General features: G+C 39.2%; 1 protein-coding gene across 2 annotated transcripts in view; it reads left to right on the top strand.

Annotated features, from left to right (window-relative positions):
* Positions 1-14,638, top strand: part of GRAMD4 (GRAM domain containing 4) — a 142,174-nt gene that overhangs the window by 56,341 nt on the left and 71,195 nt on the right. For both annotated transcript variants that reach the window (XM_048836252.2, XM_048836255.2), the window contains exon 3: positions 2,966-3,086. In XM_048836252.2, the coding sequence (XP_048692209.1) occupies positions 2,966-3,086 (121 nt within the window). The remainder of the gene's footprint in view (positions 1-2,965; positions 3,087-14,638) is intronic.

Below are 14,638 nucleotides of genomic sequence, written 5' to 3'. Positions count from 1 at the left end.
GCAGAAAAATGTACTGTTTAAATTAAGTACAAAAATATTAAATGATTTTAATAGATTATAATAAATGTAGGCCTTAACATAGGTTACCAATTTCAAATTTAATTTTATATTTTTTTAAAAGTAACCTTTGTTTGAAGTTAAAAAATCAGATTTTTTTAACATCAATTTTTATCAATCCTGATTTGAAATCTTGTAAGAATAGAATCTGTTATATTACAGTTCATTAGTGTGAAATTCAAGTTCTGCATCTTTATAACTCCAAGAAAACATGTACATTTAATAAAATGGTACTGTGATGGTTCTTGAGGTACCCAGGACTGAGAGTCAGGTTTCATGGAAAAACACCTGCTCAGCAAGATATCTCTTCAGTGAATGGATGCACGGAAGGTCTTTCTCTTCTCTTTCACATACTGAATCAGTCTTTTGTTTCTGTTCACTAAGGGCTTGTCTACATTACCCGCTGGATCAACGGGCAGCAATCGATCCCGGGGGAGGGGGTGGGGTGTCAATTTATCACATCTAGTCTAGACGCAATAAATCGACCGCCGAGCGCTCTCCCGTCAACTCCAGTACTCCACCAGGGCAAGAGGCGCAGGCGGAGTCGACGGGACAGCGTCAGCCATCGACTTACTGCAATGAAGACACCGCGGTAAGTAGATCTAAGTACGACGACTTCAGCTACGTTATTCACGTAGACAAAGTTGCATAACTTAGATCGATTTCCCCCCTCCCCCCACCCTAGTGTAGATCAGGCCTAACAGGGTTCGCAAACTCCTTAGACTAGGAACTATGTGTCTTCTGCTTCTGAGGATATTGACACCACTCAGCCACAAAGTCTGTTATAATGTTTCTTGTTACCTTCAAATGGCTTTGATTGTTTACAGTTAGTTTTCCATTGACTGTTCGGGGATGGGGCAAGGGTAGGCGATTGAACCATATATTACAAAATTGGCCTGCCAGGGAGGGGTAACAACTCCCTCCCGCTTGAAAGGGTCATCACCGACACATGATTCCCTGGATCACTCACCCAGGATCATAAGGGTATAATTTTCAACAGTTACGTTATTCCTTAAATATTATCTCCATACACACATCTTGTAATTATTAAGGGTATTGATAAGTTACAAGCTTTCAGTAGAGATCTTATAAGCTACTCCTTGTGGATAAATTATCATGAAACAGTATATTAGGTGTAGTGAGTTTCAGGTCTGATATAGGACTTGATCATAGAGAACAGTGAACCCTTTTGCCTGTTGGCACCAATGGGCCTCTGTGTTACAGGTACATTGACAGGGTACTTAAAAAGTGTAAATCATTCCTAACAGTGAAAATGTATATGCTGTGTATGTTGTGAATAAATCACTGATCTGCTTTTAAAACTTTTGGATGACATACAAAAGAACACTTTAAAAACTAAATACTTTGTTTTTAAACATTTAATTTATTTTAAAATTTAAAACAGTTCTATTAACTTGCTGAATTACTTGACTATATTTAGATCATATTATATTAATTCAGTTACTGGATTTTATTTTTGTATAAAATGTTTCATTTCTTTCAAAAGTACTCATGTTCTCACTTGAGTTCTGAATGTATACAGTTGACTAAACCATGGGCTAAGAATAAAAAATCACCTTTGCTTTACTTATAAAATGAATAGTATAAAAGCTTGCATCTGGTAAGCATTTAATACCAGGAGTAGCTCCAAGAACTTACACCCAAAATCAATCTATAGGGTTTGTACATTGCTAGTTGTGAGTGCACATGTTGTTTTAATTAACTGTCTTGCAAAACAGAAATCTGTCTTCCTTGTAATTTAACAGACTTCTATTTCCAAAAATGTAGCATACTCACCTGACTTTTACTATGAAAGTACATCTGTTCCTTTGTTGTTTCACTTTGTGCAAGCTGCTGCTGCTTCAGTTCGAAGCCATGCATTCTTTGATTTTCACATTCTGCAGTATTTCCAGTGCTTAGTTTATGTGGCCACTGCTGGTAAAGATGATGATAGATCACCTCCAAAAGATGCAAGAGCCTAGAGTTTTTGTCCTGCAGCATCATCTTTTGGACACTACCCATATTCATTTAAAAATGAAACAAAATAGCCCTGCTGGATTTTTATTGCCTTTCTTGCATCAGGATTGTAGATTTTCTTCTTTCAGGATTATGTCTTGATGCTAAAGTATTCACACATATGTGAGAGAGGATTTTGTACAGAATGGTAGTCGGTGCTTAGAAAATCTGTTTTTGTTAGGTAGGGCTTGTCTGCTACAGGGGATTACAGCACTATAGCTATGGAACTGCAGCTCTGCCTTTGTGACACCATAGTGTAGACATACAGTACCGCAACTGAATTAACTCCTCCTGTAGTAACTGCACCTCCCTGAGCAACAGTAGCTAGGTCAGCAGAAGAATGCTTTCATCAACCTTACTGTGTCTGCACTGGGTGTTGAGGTCGGCATAGCTGTGGCACTCAGGAATGTGGCTTTTTAACAGCCCCGAGAGCTGTAGGTATGTCAAACTAAGTTTTAAGTGTAGACCAGGACAAAGATTGTTGCTTGTGTGCATATTGGATTTTCTTTTGTTTTAATTGGCCATGTGTCAAATTAAAAGGAAAGGGGCGTTATTTGAAATGCACCTTCAGCCAGCAGGAGGGAAGTGAAATGATCATCATGTTGCAGCAACCATAGAATCTTTCTAGGCAAACACACTGAGCAAACCTGTTTGAGGGAGATGATGTATGTTTGATCAGCTGTTATTGATTCATTTTCAGTAATTCTAATGCTGAATAAGAGCGTTGCTGAGTTGTTGGCTTCAAATGCTTACACGTCTTTTCACACAGCTCTTTGTTTACTGTCTTTTAGGTAAATTGAAGTATTTAAATGATGCTTCAGGGAGAAGCTTCCTTCTGAGTTGTCAATGTTTTTTTCTTCTTTCCCTCCCGCCCCCCAATACTTTTTCATAGGCTGGTCCAGGGACCATCAACATGGCATCAGGAGTCCAGGATTTTAACAGAACAGAGTCTGATAGATTAAATGAGATCAAAGGTCACCTGGAAATCGCCTTACTGGAAAAACACTTTTTACGTAAGTAATAAAGAATGCTCTTGAATAAGAAATGTCCGAGCTTATTGAAATATGGCTTGGTGTACATGGAGAGTAGGAAAATATGGAAAACCTGTTTGGCAGTGGCTGAGTTTTTTTGGTGCATGCCGTCTGTCTTTGGGTTTGATGCAAGATGTGTACCACATATAAGGTGGTCTTCAGAAAAGTGACAAGGTGTATTTTTTTGTTTTTGTTTTTTTTTAAAAAGCCTCATCAGAATAATTCAGAGTGGCGGTAGGTTTTTGAAAAAATCTATTTATAAATTCGTAGGAAAAGGGAAAAAATAAGTGATTCTTTCAAATATTTTATGTACTATATGCAGTTGGTGAATGTTTCATACATATTGACATCTGAGGGTAGCTCTAAAATAACAATGTGCTATTTTTTTCCCTTATCCTAGTAGCTTAATTATGAGAAGGGGGAAAGAAGATTTTTTTTTTAAATAAGTCAAATTAAGCATTTCCTTAGCAAGTGCTCTGCTTTGCCAGACACATCTTAAAATATGTATGTTTTTCTCTTTTAATTATATAGAAACTGTTACTAAATATAAAATGTTGGTGGTCCGTAAAATAGCAACTAAATGAAATATAGGCATGAAAGAATTCCCATTCATACCCAGAAGTTATGGTATTGTGGAATAGAAAAGCTGTAGGAATCTGACTGCACTTCTATGTTAGTAACATTGGAGTTCAAATTTGTCAGGTAGTTGCATTAAGACAAACATTAAGGATAGGAGTGAAAGGCAAACAATTCTCTTTTTAGCTGATATTAAGAAAATCTGTTCTTCTGACTGATCATAAAATTTGGTGCTCATGTATTGTTAAAGTTGGTGTTCTCGCTCAATTGCTTCCCTACAAGAGGCAATTTTAATGCACTTTTTTAAAACTTCAAAATATTAAGTTTCATTAAGTTCATGACCTGTCCCTGACTTTTACTAAAAATATGCATGATAAAATGGGAAGGGACTGCCCAGCCACCCCGCAGCTGCCAGCTCTGGGGCCCCCACCACCCATGGGGACTCAGCTCCAGGGTCCCTCTGCCTCCAGCAGCACAGGGGAACTGCAGGGTCCCCCTCCCCAGTAGCGGGGAGCTATGGGAACCCCCCTGCTGCCACTGCAGTGGGGAACTGCGGGGGGTGCCCCGGCCCACCCCACTGTGGCAGCCGGGGAGCTGCGGGGGTCCCCCTGCTCCCCACCCCACAGTGGCGGCCAGGGATCTGCGGGGTACCCCCTGCCTCCGATGGCCTGGGAGCTTGGAGGCTCGCTGCCACAGCTCCCTGCCACTGTGGGAGGTGGTGGGACCCTGCAGCTCCCAGCCACTGGGGCTGAAGTCACAGAGGTCTTTGGAAGTCATGGATTCCATGACTTCCATGACCTTCATGACAAAATCATAGCCTTACTCATGAAATACAGATCAATTTTCCCCCGCCCCTTGTAAGAAACCCCTTGTCGTATTGCCAAAGCAGCAGCCTTGCTTATACTGCAGTGACAGAATCTTGTCCTGACTGAGGCTGGGTAGCAGCCAAATATGGATACAAAAAGGGGAGTTGTAGTGAAGAAATCACCAAAATTTTACATCTTAAAATACATTTCTAGCCTGATTATTCTAATCTGGCTGCTGATCTATTGTACTAGACCAGAATTTATTTTCCTGATATGGTTCCTTTCTCCTTTCCATTCCCTGCCCCCCTTGCTCATGCTCTCTAGCTTGAACAAATGCTAAGTGTGGTGTTGTTTTTTTTATAGATTATGGTATCAGCCCAGATAATGGTGAGCATCCCATGGTACTAGCAGTGTTTGGTTGCCTCCAGGGGGAGATACATGCTGAATAGAAGAATATGATTGAAACATGAAGTCTGTTTACTTTATCCTTGGAGGATAGATTTCAAAATGGAGGACGAGAGTGGGGCTGTCAAAAGTAAAATATAGAAAACAGTAAAGGGAGGCTTGTCATGCAGCTGTCTGCAAAATACATCTTGTATAAAGAGGGAATTTGATATTTTGAAAAGTAGGATAAATGGATGCTCTCTTCACCAATATATCTTAAGAGTCATTTATGTATAAACAAAAAGTACTCTTCCATTACGTCTCATTCCCATTTTCCCCAAGGAAGCCTACAAGAAACTAGTCAGCTAATAATGACAAGACAGGAGGATGATTGGGAGCTAGTTCATGAATAAACAAAAGGCAGCCCCATGGAACTACCAATATGTGTGCCAACTGTCAGCCTTTGAACCCTCTGTTTGTATCTTTTCCCTTCCTCCCCTTCATTACCTTTCTCCTTCCAGATTGTAAGCTAGTGTATTCTGGGCGCTACTGCATGCTGAATAATCATTCTGTTTGAACATAGAGAATTTATGGGTCAGTGTTCCCTCTAAGCCAGACAGCCACCAAGAGTCAATCAAGTGCCGAGCACTTGATTAGCAGAGCTGTGCACATCCAGCGACTGTGTTCAGATGCCCCTTCCCCTGCTGCTCTGCAGCCACGTTGCTCTTGCCCTCTTCCTTGAAGCCCCTAGCTAGCTGCTTCCGGGACCCTCCTGCTCGCTGAGCAGAGCGGGAGGGGATGCTGATGTCAGGGTGTCTCCCTCCCCCCGCCCAGGTACCCCATCTCTGCAGAGGGAGGAGGGACAGAGCTTGGGAGTTAGATGTGGCTGCTGCTGCTGAGGTCTGAGTGAGCCTTCAGACTGGTGAGTGCCTGTCTGATTAAAGACAGGTTTCAGAGTAACAGCCGTGTTAGTCTGTATTCGCAAAATATATACACACAGACCATGAAAAAATACACATTGTAAGGAGAGTGATCACTTAAGATGAGCTATTACCAGCAGGAGAGTGGGGTGGGGGGAGAGAAAACCTTTTGAAGTGATAATCAAGGTGGACCATTTCCAGGAGTTAACAAGAACGTCTGAGGAACAGTGGGGAGGGGGAGGGGGGGAGGAATAAACAAGGGGAAATAGTTTCACTTAGTATAATGACTCAACCACTCCCAGTCTCTAGTTAACTTAGGTTTGAATAGAGACTGGGAGAGGTTGAGTCATTATACTAAGTGAAACTATTTCCCCTTGTTTATCCCCCCACCCCGTTCTTCAGCTGTTCTTGTTAACTCCTGGAAATGGCCCACCTTGATGTATATTTTTTAATGGTCTGTGTGTATATATAAAATCTGCTCACTGTACTTTCCACTTTATGCATCCGATGAAGTGAGCTGTAGCTCACGAAAGTTTATGCTCAAATAAATTGGTTAGTCTCTAAGGTGCCACAAGTACCCCTTTTCTGTCTGCTTAAAGAGACAGCGCATGGTCTTTCATACGCTTCCCCAGCAGCTAGCTCGCTCTCTCTCTCTGGGTCTCACATACGCCTCTGTAATTTTATTCTTTCAAAGTGCTGCTATTTTAGTTTTTTGACTGGTCTATGCATTTCATAATTTTATTTCTTTTTTTAATTCTTTGAGTAGTGAGTTCTAAAATGCCTAACTTGTCCTGGCTGGGGTAATTATCCCAATGGTAACTTTTTAAGAATATATATTACAACTTGGTGTTTTGTTTCTTACTGGTGGTGTACATCCGCACATTACACCAATATCGGTGCACATGGATGAAAAAAATTAGAGGAAACATTGTAAAGGGCCATATTTTTTTGTGCATTTCCATTCCATGTAGCTTAGTGGAGGATGCACATATGGTGCAAGTGGAGCAGAAGTTTGACCTCTTGCGTTAAATTTTGACTTTTACATCTCCATGGCAATGAATTTGATGTCTCAAACACAGGACTGGCTTAGATAACAGACCAAACAGAAAGAAGCTGTGTTGTGAATGAGAAATATCTTAGAACATCTTTACAGTTAGCAAAGAAGTGTTGATGTCCATTTTTTGTTAATATATGTATGTATGACTTTTTCTTCCAGTTAGCACCAACGAGGGTCTCTTTCAAAAACAATTTTTGTTTCCTGACTGATTGTAGGTGGAAAAAGCAGGTTTAATGGCAATTGTGGTCTTGGTTTCCTTATGGGTATATTTTACTGGTTTTTATTTGTGATCAAAGGCTAAGGCTAATGCGGGACACTTTTTTTCTTTTTGAAATATTAAATGCAGAAAAGACTGGGTGTGTGGAGGGAATGAAGCAGTGGAGAGGATGACAGAAGTCTAAGTTAGTCCATCTGAGTGGCTTAGGCTAGTACCAGGGTATATCTGGGTTACCTTGATGCACTCAGAACTTGTTCGCTTATTCTTAAATAGTAATACATAATTGGGTGACTTGTATAAATTAGTGCATTTATAATTAGTACACTTACTGTGGTAGGTTTGCTAATACATCCTGTGTTGATGCTTAGGCAGTTTTTTCTTTAAGGTTGTGTGTTGCCCTTAGCTATCTGATATCTGTATGTGTTACATTTTAGCAAAGTGCCAAATGTGGTACCACAACGTGATACTAAACTAATGCTCCCATGCTGTGTATGTACTAGAAAAGAGTCCAAAGCAGCTTGGAGAATCATACTATGTTTTCTCTCTCATATGGTTAGTTAACACATTTCTGTCTTGTCAGCAAGAAAACACAGGGGCTGAGGTTAGGTCAGTTAGCCTTTGGAATGTCTCTAAACCTCAGTTTTAATTAACTACTTCCTCAATGCAAAACAACAAGCTTCAGGCAAAGATAATCTTGAGAATTATTGAGTAATGGCAAGGAACCATAAATCTTCACTTTTTAGATCCCAAATTAAGTTCATTGCATAAGGAGGAGGCAGTACCTATTTATTGATCTATATATTAGGTTTATAGAAAAGGTACATACAATAAAGCACAGAAATGTTCCTTTGGATAGTAAATGTTTTTATTCATTGTCACTAGAACCGAGATGCTAAAATTGTGGATCTGATGAAATATGGCCTTCAGTGGCTCTGTTTTTAATGTTAGTTGCACAATATATCCATCCAGTTCACCAAAGATGCAAGTTTGCATAACCACAAAGAGATGGAAGGCAAATGGTGTGTGCCCGCCTATAGTTGTTTTTGCTTAATTTAGCAAATGTCCTGGAATTAAACTTGAAGCCTAAAGAGATTTTGTAAAAGCTTTGAAAATGTCTTTAAATTGTTAACATGGCCAAATAATATTTTGTTATAAGAACATGAGTCATGGCATCAGCTGGGCTAAGGGAAAAGGTGTGTCTCCCTTTTATATATTATAGTGTACGAGTGTTCAGACAAACCTGAATTTCTCCTTTTGGTAGATGAAGGAAATGCAGTGGATGTAACATTTGATATTATGTCTTTCAAGTTCTTAGTTAAAAAAATTAACTGTTGGCTTGAATAGGAACTCTGTTTATTAAAAGGATAGAAACTCTGTCCTGTGGCTGAAAAGACTAAACAAAGGTGAGCTGGCAATGTATCAAATTGGATGGATAGTTCTAGAGGGGTACTGCAAGGATTGGCGAACAGACTGCTCTGAACTTATGAATATAATGACCTTAAAAGGTAAGAAAATGGCATGTTAATTGGATTTGCAGTTGATTCTAAAGTTGGAATTGTGAACACTCTTCAAGACCGAAGAAAATGATACAGAAGGACCATATCAGAAATATGGACAATAAATAACAAAATGAGATGCTATTTGGAAAAATGGAAGCTAAATTATGAGAGATGTTTCTGTTCAATATATCTTGTGAGGAAGAAACTTGGGAAGCAGTAATAGTGAAAAGAGACCAGGGTGTTGGCAAATTCACCACATGTTAAACATGTTCAGCAAAACCGTTCTGGGTTGTATGTGCAAATATATTACCTAATACAGTAGGAGGGTAACTGACTTTCTCTCTACTCAGCTTTGGTCTGACCATACTGGGAATATTGTGCGTACTTGTGTGCACTACATTAAAAGAGTGAGAAGCTGAAGCAAATTCAGAGTAGATCAACAAAAATTATCAATGAACTAGTGTGGTTAAATTACAAGGAAAGTTTAAGAGTGAAAGAAGTAGAGCTTGGCTAAGCAGTGATTTGGTAAAGAGACATAGCCTACAAATAATTTGAGGGTGTGAAGAGCGAGGATTTGGAGGAATAGTTTAGGGTGGTACACAAGGCTGTAACTAGTCATAGAAGGAGGAAATTGAGGGGCAGGTAAACTTTAGGCTGAATATCAGGAAGAATTTGTAAAAAATGAAAGGCTGTGACTGTTTTACTTGGTTCTTTTGCATTTAAAAGCCTTATTTTATCTACTGTGACACTTTTGTAGTATAAAGAACAGGAGTACTTCTGGCACCTTTAGAGACTAACAAATTTATTAGAGCATAAGCTTTCGTGGGCTACAGCCCACTTCTTCCGATGCATAGAATGGAACATATAGTAAGAGATAGATAGATAGATATAGATACAGATATAGATAAGTTGGAAATTACCATACAAACTGTGAGAGGCTAATTAGTTAAGAAAAGGAGTACTTGTGGCACCTTAGAGACTAACCAATTTATTTGAGCATGAGCTCATGCTCAAATAAATTGGTTAGTCTCTAAGGTGCCACAAGTACTCCTTTTCTTTTTGCGAATACGGACTAACACGGCTGTTACTCTGTAATTAGTTAAGATGAGCTATTATCAGCAGGAGGAAAAAAAGAATTCTGTAGTGATAATCAAGATGGCCCATTTAGACAATTGACAAGAAGGTGTGAGGATACTTAACTTAAGAAAATAGATTCAATATGTGTAATGACCCAGGCACTCCCAGTCTCTGTTCAAACCCAAATTAATGGTATCTAGTTTGCATATTAATTCAAGCTCAGCAGTTTCTTGCTGGAGTCTGTTTTTGAAGCTTTTCTGTTGCAAAACTGCCACCCTTAAATCTTTTACTGAGTGGCCAGGGAGGTTGAAGTGTTCTCCTACTGGTTTTAGAATGTTATGATTCCTGATGTCAGATTTGTGTCCACTTATTCTTTTGAGACTGTCCGGTTTGGCCAATGTACATGGCAGAGAGGCATTGCTGGCACATGATAGCATATATCACATTGGTAGATGTGCAGGTGAACGAGCCCCTGATTAGACAGCCCCCCAACCTGAAGCAAATACTCACAAGCAACCACACACCACACAACACAACCACTAACCCAGGAACCTATCCTTGCAACAAAGCCAGATGCCAACTCTGTCCACATATTTATTCAAGCGACACCATCATAGGACCTAATCACATTAGCCACGCCATCAGGGGCTCATTCACCTGCACATCTACCAATGTGATATATGCCATCATGTGCCAGCAAATGCTCCTCTGCTGTGTGCATTGGCCAAACCGGACAGTCTCAAAAGAATAAGTGGACACAAATCTGATATCAGGAATCATAACATCCTAAAACCAGTAGGAGAACACTTCAACCTCTCTGGCCACTCAGTAAAAGATTTAAGGGTGGCAGTTTTGCAACAAAAAAGCTTCAAAAACAGACTCCAGCTTGAATTAGTATGCAAACTAGATACCATTAACTTGGGTTTGAATAGAGACTGGGAGTGCCTGGGTCATTACACATATTGAATCTATTTCCTTAAGTTAAGTATCCTCACGCCTTCTTGTCAACTGTCTAAATGGGCCATCTTGATTATCACTACAAAAGGTTTTTTTTGTCCTCCTGCTGAGAATAGCTCATCTTAACTAATTAGCCTCTCACAGTTTGTATGGTAACTTCCAACTTACCTGTATGTGTATCTATATCTATCTATCTCTTACTATATGTTCCATTCTATGCATCGGAAGAAGTGGGCTGTAGCCCACGAAAGCTTATGCTCTAATAAATTTGTTAGTCTCTAAGGTGCCACAAGTACTCCTGTTCTTTTTGCAGATACAGACTAACACGGCTGCTACTCTGAAACCTTTCTTAGTGTAATTATTTTAATAGATTTGCAGATTACTCAGTCTCTCATCAGGTGTCCAGATGTAATCCTTAACTCTGATACACTGATTATCATGAATATCAAGCCCAGAAAATTAGTTATTTTCGTAGATGCTTCATTTTGGCTTACTCTTTTAACCTCTTATCTCATAGAATTTACATCCCCCTCACATCTTGGCTTTGGGCATCATTCAAATAGAGAATATGTATTATATTAATTAAGTGGCTTACTCCTGGCCAGGGTGGATTGATTTTAATCACTGATTTTAATCACTGATTTTAATCACTGATTTTAATCTTGATTTAAATCACTGATTTTAATCTTGATTTAAATCACTGATTTTAATCTTGATTTAAATCACTGATTTTAATCTTGATTTAAATCACTGATTTTAATCTTGATTTAAATCACTGATTTTAATCTTGATTTAAATCACTGATTTTAATCTTGATTTAAATCACTGATTTTAATCTTGATTTAAATCACTGATTTTAATCTTGATTTAAATCACTGATTTTAATCTTGATTTAAATCACTGATTTTAATCTTGATTTAAATCACTGATTTTAATCTTGATTTAAATCACTGATTTTAATCAGCAAGCAGGAAACCTTGATTTAAGTTGTAGACTTTAATTGTGCATTGTATTTATACTAGTTATTTTCCTAAAGAAAGGTTCATTCTCATATGCGTTAGATTCTGTTTTCTTTAAATGGCTGAGAAAATACGCTGTGCTGAATGGAATGTATATTCCTGTTTTTGTGTCTTTTTGTCACTTAAGGTTTGCCTAGAGGGATTCTCTATGTTTTGAATCTAATTACCCTGTAAGGTATTTACCATCCTGATTTTACAGAGGTGATTGTTTTTACTTTTTCTTCTATTAAAATTCTTCTTTTAAGAAACTGAATGCTTTTTCATTGTTCTTAAAATCCAAGGGCTTGGGTCTGTGGTCACCTATGCAAATTGGTGAGGATTTTTATCAAACCTTCCCCAGGAAAAAAAGGGGGTAAGAGGATTCTGGGGGGGGGAAGAAGGACGTTTCCAAACGAACTCTTTCTCAGTAACCGGTGTTAGATGTTTGGTGGCAGTGGAAGTCGAAGGGCAAAGGGTAAAATAGTTTGTGCCTTGGGGAAGTTTTAACCTAAGCTGGTAAAAGTAAGCTTAGGAGGTTTTCATGCAGGTCCCCACATCTGTACCCTAGCGTTCAGAGTGGGGAAGGAACCTTGACAGTAACCATTAAGATGTTTTGATTTACAACTTAATATAGTCTTTACACTAGATTTGGTGGTGCTTTTTGCTGCCAAAGAGGGTGCACTATATGTGTACACATTTAAATAATCATTTAGCTTAATTTACACTTATTCAGATTTTTTACATTTTTTGTGTTAGAAAATGATGAATTTATATATTAATGACTAGAGTTTAGTTTTGTGGTTGTGACATGTCAAGCTTTACCTGTGAGATGGTGGTTTTATAGGTATGTTAAGTGACTTGCACAGAGAAATACAGAGAATCCGTGTTGGAAATGGAAGTCTCCCACTTAATAAGGGCCCAGATCCTCCCATTCCACAGTAGGTGATTCTGGGTGAGGAACTCTGCATGTGGGTCTCCTTCTGGAGCTACCCTCAAAACTTTCCATAACAGGAATAGAGTTTGCTCCTAGCAGTGTTTGTGTGCCCCCCGGCCCCTTCAGAAAAGGCCATGGGGCCTGCCTCCAAACTTGGTGGATCTCCAGGGATTGATTTAAAAACAGTGATAAAAGCACTGGGCTCTGAAAGACAAATTGGGATATTTCTGGTTTTTAAGGAAATGTGGGTTATGTGATATATAAGGATTTTCATTAGGAGTTAATTATGAATATTATTCAACAAATGAGGCGTATGGAGGCTGCTCATACTGATCTTAGAGGGGCTATTACAGAGTGTGCTGTTAAATATGTTAAAAAAAATTAGCCAAATGTTAAGAGCTCATGGAAAAACTACAGGTAGCACTAAGTTCTGGTTTCCATTATATAACCACCTTTTTGCACATACTTACCATATTTTTGTCATATTCTCCTGTTTGTGTAGGCGTTTCCCATGCTTGGTTTCAGATTAGAGTTGACTTTAACTTTTTTGGTTTTGTGTTTTTGTTTTTACAAGTCTGAGCAAAAGTAATTTTGGCCATTTCAGAGTGAGGGAGATAATTTCCACTTTTTAAAAAAAAATACTTTTTTGCTTTCCAGTTCAATCTTCAAACTTTTGTATGCAGCTTTCCTCTACAAGGGAGTCCTTGAGAATTTGGGGGAAGTGGAGTAAATTAATGTTGCGAATGATTAAAGAATCACTTTGATCATGCTTGCTGGAGATCAGTGATATGCTGTCTGGAGTGGTTCACGACCATGAGTGTCTACCCAGGGCACACTGTCAAAAGCAGAGCAAAAACCCCAAACTGATGGTATGTGCTATAATTAGATTTCACCAACCGAGTAACAAATGTGAACTCCCAAAGTACTGCAGTAGTCTTCTAATGGAGTCTGAGGCAGTCTCCTTAGACACTCCAGTCTATCTTGCCACCCAGGCAACCTGGACTATGTGATAGATGGTCAGTTCCTCCAAAAATCACAAAATATTCAGATTACATACAGTCCCAAGAGACCAGTCACTCAACCAGGTCGATTTGCATCCCAGATCTCACACCAAAGACAGCACCATTCTGTAGTAAACTAACTAAAGGGTTATTAAGAAAAAGAAATGTGAGCTATTGAGGGTAAAGTGGGTAAAATATATGTGCAGGCAAGTCACAGTCTATAATTTCAAAAGGTAGCAGAGATGTAGTGTTTTTCAGGGCTACCCAGAATACCTGGGGAATCTCCACCTCCTTGTTCAGTTCTCTGCCCTATTAGAATCTAAACAGCCAACAGAGGAAGAATTTTTCCTTGTGACCATATTTATATCTTCTCTCAGAAAACAAATTGACAGCACCAGTTTCCATTCAGTTCCCTTATTCATGGAGCAGGGGAAGAACGCACTTAATTAAGTCTTTGATCCTTGATCTCACACAGTGGCTCATTTGCGTTTAATGAACAGGATTTAACATGTTGTTAGGGACCATCATTTGCATTATACAAGGCTTTTTCCCTGTCTGAGTTACATAGCAAATGCTTGCTATCACTTTATAACATGGGGTATAGTTGAGTGAGAACAATACGTTCAACATCCTACAAGCATTTTATAAAACACTACACATACTCTTATCAACTTAACATCTAGTGTTTATTTTGATAATGCTAACACACAGAGAAGCAAGACTGGTTTCCAGCTATGCATTTGTACGTTTGCAGTGAGGCCTGAGGCCTTGGCAAGAACTGGCACCTGGTCTGCCACTGTCACAATCAGCTAAGACATTTAAGCTATGGCTACACTACAGTGCAGATGCTCTCAGCTGACGGGAGAGAGTTCTCCCATCAACTTAATTACTCCAGCCTCTGCAAGCGGCGGTAGCTATGTCAGCAGGAGACGATCTCTCACCAACATAGCATTGTCCACACCAGTATTTAAGTCTGTGTAACTTACATTGCTTGGGGGGTGTGTGTGCTTATTCACACCCCAGAGCGACATAACTTATATCGACATAAGCTGTAGTGTGTACAGAGCCCTCCATGCCCTGTGTGACATTGCTAAAGGGCTGGACAAGC

This window comes from Caretta caretta, chromosome 1, assembly GCF_965140235.1.
Source record: "Caretta caretta isolate rCarCar2 chromosome 1, rCarCar1.hap1, whole genome shotgun sequence".
NCBI lineage: Eukaryota > Metazoa > Chordata > Testudines > Cheloniidae > Caretta > Caretta caretta.
The sequence above is the reverse complement of the archived record's forward strand: the minus strand, read 5'-3'. Positions and strand labels throughout refer to the sequence as shown.